General features: G+C 50.9%; 3 protein-coding genes across 3 annotated transcripts; 1 reads left to right on the forward strand and 2 right to left on the reverse strand.

Annotated features, from left to right (window-relative positions):
- Nucleotides 1-319: 319 nt before the first annotated feature.
- Nucleotides 320-1,519, forward strand: MGL_4274 (uncharacterized protein; the record flags this gene model as incomplete). The annotated part of the gene is made up of 1 exon (XM_001728533.1): nt 320-1,519. The coding sequence occupies one exon, from the start codon at nt 320-322 to the stop codon at nt 1,517-1,519; it is 1,200 nt and encodes a 399-aa protein (XP_001728585.1).
- Nucleotides 1,520-2,171: 652 nt separating this feature from the next.
- On the reverse strand, nt 2,172-2,789 carry MGL_4275 (uncharacterized protein; the record flags this gene model as incomplete). Its single annotated transcript, XM_001728534.1, has 1 exon — nt 2,172-2,789. One exon carries the CDS (start codon nt 2,787-2,789, stop codon nt 2,172-2,174), a length of 618 nt encoding a protein of 205 aa, XP_001728586.1.
- Nucleotides 2,790-4,319: 1,530 nt separating this feature from the next.
- Nucleotides 4,320-5,069, reverse strand: MGL_4276 (uncharacterized protein; the record flags this gene model as incomplete). Its single annotated transcript, XM_001728535.1, has 1 exon — nt 4,320-5,069. One exon carries the CDS (start codon nt 5,067-5,069, stop codon nt 4,320-4,322), a length of 750 nt encoding a protein of 249 aa, XP_001728587.1.
- Nucleotides 5,070-5,104: the final 35 nt, after the last annotated feature.

Raw genomic sequence — 5,104 nt, forward strand, 5'->3', positions numbered from 1 at the left:
TTCATAGAGGCAGTGCATGTGTGCGTGTTTTTATGTCCCTTCTACTGTGCGGCAGGGCGCCAATCTATGCATGCAATGATAGCGCTCCATGTGGAAATCGCCGCCCTCGCGTCTCTTTCGACAGATCCGTTTCTCGCACGTGAATCCATTGTGATTGGGCAGCGCTCATCGCTACGTTTACTTCATCAGCCAATAGGAACCTATTCAGGCTCATTGGTCCGTCCCGGAACGATGCGGGAATTCGGCTCTTGCCATGTGACAGGGGGCGTAGATTTAAAATGCGCTCGGTTCAAGTACCGCTTCTCTATCTTCACACAACATGGAGCCAGCTAAGCTGATTGCCGAAACATTCGAAAACGGTTGCAACAACGAGTTCACCACCTTTGGCTTCCGTTTCAGCCAATGGGAAGAAAAGGCCCGTCAAATCCTGTCGGCCAACTCGTATGGTTACGTCAAGGGTTCCGCTGGTGACGGTTACACGGACAACCAGGAGTGCCAGGACTTTAAGAAGTGGCACTTTGTGCCGCGTCGCCTTGTCCCAGTGGCCCAGTGTGACGTTGTGCCGAAGTACAAGGTCCTCGGACAGAACGTGCCCTCCCCTATCGCTGTCGCGCCAATTGGTGTGAACACCATCTTCCATCGCGAGGGTGAGTGCGGCATGTCCGCAGCCGCGAAGGAGGCCGGCGTCACGTACATCATGAGCTCGGCAAGCTCGACGAGCTTGGAAGATGTGGCCAAGGCGAACGGCGATGGCCACCGTTTCTTCCAGCTCTACTGGCCACCAAATGAGTGCAACGACGTCACAGCTAGCATCCTGCGCCGAGCAAAGCAGGCGGGCTTCACCGCGCTTGTGGTGACGCTTGACACGTACACTCTGGGTTACCGCCCAACAGACTTGAACCACGGCTTCAACCCATTCCTGCTCCCAGAAATAACCGGATGTGGTCTCGGTCTGAGCGACCCAGTCTTCCAGGAGCAGTTCAAGCAAAAGCACGGCAAGACCGTGATGGAGGACCTCGCGACGTCCGCCCCTGAATGGGCCTCCAAGATGTTCTGTGGTGCTGGTCACTCTTGGGATGACCTCAAGTACCTGCGCGAGTACTGGGATGGACCCATTGTGCTCAAGGGTATCATGGACGTGGAAGATGCCAAGCTTGCTGTCAAGCACGGCATGGATGGTATTGTCGTCTCGTCGCATGGTGGTCGCCAGGTGAACGACTCGGTCTCTTCGATTGAAGTGCTCCCAGAGATTGTCGATGCCGTCGGCGACAAGCTGGACGTCCTGTTTGACTCTGGCATCCGTTCGGGTACGGACATTGCCAAGGCGCTTGCCTTGGGTGCCAAGATGGTGCTTGTCGGACGCCCATGTGTGTATGGACTGGCCATGGGTGGCCAGAAGGGTGCGCTCCATGTGCTCCGCTGTCTCCTTGCTGACTTGGAGCTCTCGATGCGGCTCTGTGGTGTGGCTTCGATCGAGAAAGAGGAGCTCAACCCCTCGCGCCTTCGTTTGGTCAAGTAGATATGGATATGGGGAACTAGTTAGGCTAAGGCTCTATGGTCACATCGGCTTCTGACATAGACAATGTTTTTTTTTTTCCGATGCAGTTAAGTGCACGCTAAGTGGCCCCGATCTTGAATGTAAGCCAGGTGGAAAGTACATGGAGAGGTGGCAGTTTTGGCACACGCTGAGTCGAGTGCAAATCTGGCCAATTTTTACTTACTCGATTGGGTGTCACATACCCCACCTGTGATCAATAAGGACAGCGACAAGAATGGGACGAATGTGGAAATTGATCAAACTCGAGACACGACCAAGTGTACCTGATAGAGTGAAATGGGTGAATATGATGCAGACAGAAGGAAAGATGGAGTATGGGAGCCATAAAAATTAGAGTAAAAGGTAGGACATGGCGACCACACTGGACCCGCTTTGTGCATGGTACCTGCGTGGAGACTGGGGCACACGCAACGTATCTTTGACCTGATCAAGCAGGAACTCAAGCAACTCCATTGCTTAGGTCCAATGAGCATGCTAGATACAACAACGGCTACGCACCAACCGACGAATGCATGCTGTGCTGCTTTTTTCTCGTCTCTACACCGGCCACATGAAATCCTGTCTCAATATCCGGGGAAGGGATCTGCACATTCATCATATTTACTATCGTCAACTACTCTTCCTTAGATTCCCACGTAAGGAATCCACCTAAGCTGTCACCGCCGTGTGGCATCATGCTAGGTGCATGGTTGCGGTACATGAAGAGTTTTCCGTCGTCATCCACGGAGCAGTGGTTCCGCTTTTGGTCCTTCTTCATCCCCACATAACTGATGCTGTCACTCCACCATTGCCGTCTCGGGTGCGATGAGCATGCTTCAAGCGTCAGATACCCATTCTTGCGGTCGTATTCTCGCTTGGTTCCTTTTGCCTTGTGGTTGTAATCATACACTGGGCGGTTGTCGATTCCCTGCACAGTCAAGCACAGACTGTGATCCTTCGCACTGCGGATTTGGCCGTATTTGGCATCAGCGGGCGACGTCTCAAAGCCTTCGGGCGGCGATTTGCATTCAAAGAACTCGAACTGTTCACGAGACGCTCCATCTTGGATTCGTAGGAAAGCATGAGAATCAGAACCCTTCTTTGCGAGCCCTGTGTGGTTTGAGTACTTGGATCCCCATCCGATTTCGGTATATTGGAGCGACATAGGCCCGGACGTCTTTTCGCAATCCATGCCTGCCCATACAGAGGCGATGGAAAGCGTGGATAGTGCCGCCATAGAAAACACTTTCATTTCCTTTTGATGTATGGATGCGTGTACGCAGACACGTTCCATATTTAAGGCTTGTGTTTGTTCACCGCATGGAGGGGACTCGTTTGCCGGAGTTCTTTCGCATTGCACCTGCCAAGAAAAAGCTACTACATGTGCCAAGGAAGTCCGGCGGCTCGACGCGTGTCGTCGCGTTTCATTCAGCGCGTCTCCACAGATGGAAAACAAATGGATAAAATCAAATTCGTTCACCAGTGCAGGGCAGGGCCAGGGCACGTGCACGAACATGCATAAGGGAGAAAGTGGGGATGTCGAAGGGGTCCGCTAAGGCACAGTCCAACTAGGCAGACAGTGAAAGCGGAGCAGAGGAGGACAACCATGCGTCAAGGACGAGCGTCACATAAGGGCTAAAGAAGAAGACAAAGAGGCGCTGTAACGCAGGAAAAGACGTCAGTCATCTGAGAAAGGGGAAAAAAAAGAAAGCGCTTTCTGACATGGAGAACCGAGATGAAACAGCAATAAAATGAGAAGCAAAGAGTAGCAAGCAAAACAACAAGAGGCAAAAAAAAAGCCAGGGAAGAACGGACAAAAAAGAAGAAAAAGAAATTCGACAGAAAAGCGAATGGGAAACATGGACTTGTGTGGGGTAGGAGACGTGACAAAAGGAGGGTAAGAGACAGACCATAGTGTGTCTCTCATTTGATAGGGATATATAGAGAGCTCAGCAAAAGAAAATTCAACATGAAAGGGAGCGAGTGCGACCAGTGAATAGACGTGCTCAAAACAGACGTAGGTGCAAGAGAGGCTGACAAGACAATGCAAGTTGGCGCCAAACATAGTACATAAACAGTTGACACTGAGAAACATGGCGTAAAAGCAAACAAGAGAGGAATCGATGCCATCGCGGATGATTCGATTGCCACCAAACATGCAGCTGTCGCGGTCAATACACTATCATATGGTCGGGCATGAGTCTGCAGAACTCAAGACAGTGATAGTAGAGATCGGAAGAGTTGGATAGATGCGAGGGAAAAGGACATGGACTAGTCGGATTGGTACAAGGAGGTAAGTGGTGGACAGGACTCGAAAATGTGGAAAGGTGTATATCGGACAGAACCAAAGGTGCAGAGAGTCAGCAAAGAGGAGGAAGAGAGAGAGTGTGTGTGTGTAAGTGAGTGTGAGAGAGCGTGCGTGTGGGACAGACAGACTGACTGACAAAAAAAAAAAACAAAATCAATGAAAAAATTCGTTCGAAAAAGACGAGACATTCAGAGTCATGTCACGATAGATAAAAAAAGGTCAGAAAAAAGTGCACGTACATGTGAGCATGCGAGCACAAGTACAACCCTGAATCAACTCCTCGAGTGCCATACAATCCATCTCATGAAAACCTATGCAGAGTCATTACTATACAAACTAGTGCCATTTCATCGCAAGTGTAGCACTGAAAACAAGCGAGGAAAATTTACACAAAAAGCCGTAGAAAAAATGAGAACCCGCTAGTCCTCCGCAAGCATGTTCATCTTGTACATGACAGCACAACTCAATCACTCATCACGGCAGCCATGACTGCGACGCAAATCCAAGTCGTGCATTGTCAAAGTCAAACACGACGGAAGCCATCTCCAAAAACGGCGTCCCAAAGATCCAATCCGAAAACCCATCTAGTCCAGTAAACGGAAGCCGGCATTCATTCCCATTTTGCCAGTACTTAATCGTCTTTCGAGGCATCGTGAAACGCTTGCCTCCAACGTGGAAGCTGATCTTTGGCGGCTTCTTGCAGTCGTACCAGCCCTGGTAGTTCCCTTCATCGTCTTGTTTTAGCGTCACTCCATCAAGCTTGCTCAGCAGGCTCTTCATCTTCTCGTTGCTCGCTACAATCAACGTCGTCCCCGTGTCGATAATCCCCGTGTAGTCGTCTCCATTGATGTTCACATCCGTCTTCCAGTATCCATCATCGGGATTCACGCTCACCCAGCCCACAAGGCCCAGGAATCTCATCCTGTTGACATGGCCCACGTCAAGATGCGACGTAGCATGTGACTTGAGCGTAAACTGGTACACATTCCGTCTAAGACGCTTCTGCTGCTTGAACGCCTCGTAGAACGTCGTCTCGCGCGAATACAACGAACTCAGCACCGGCCATGAAAGACCAATCAGCCCAGCGTCCCTGTTCATCGTCAGGAACGGGTCATCCGACACGCTGATCCAGACGTCCTTCGCCTCGATGCCTGCCATCGCAATCGTATCCGTATACACCTTCCCCGCAGCATGCGCACTGCCGTAGCCTGCCTCAAACGGCATGTCTAGATCCTTGGCCGTGGATGACGATGATGGAT

This window comes from Malassezia globosa (genome assembly GCF_000181695.2).
Source record: "Malassezia globosa CBS 7966 chromosome Unknown mgl_sf_1007.1, whole genome shotgun sequence".
Taxonomy (NCBI): Eukaryota; Fungi; Basidiomycota; class Malasseziomycetes; order Malasseziales; family Malasseziaceae; genus Malassezia; species Malassezia globosa.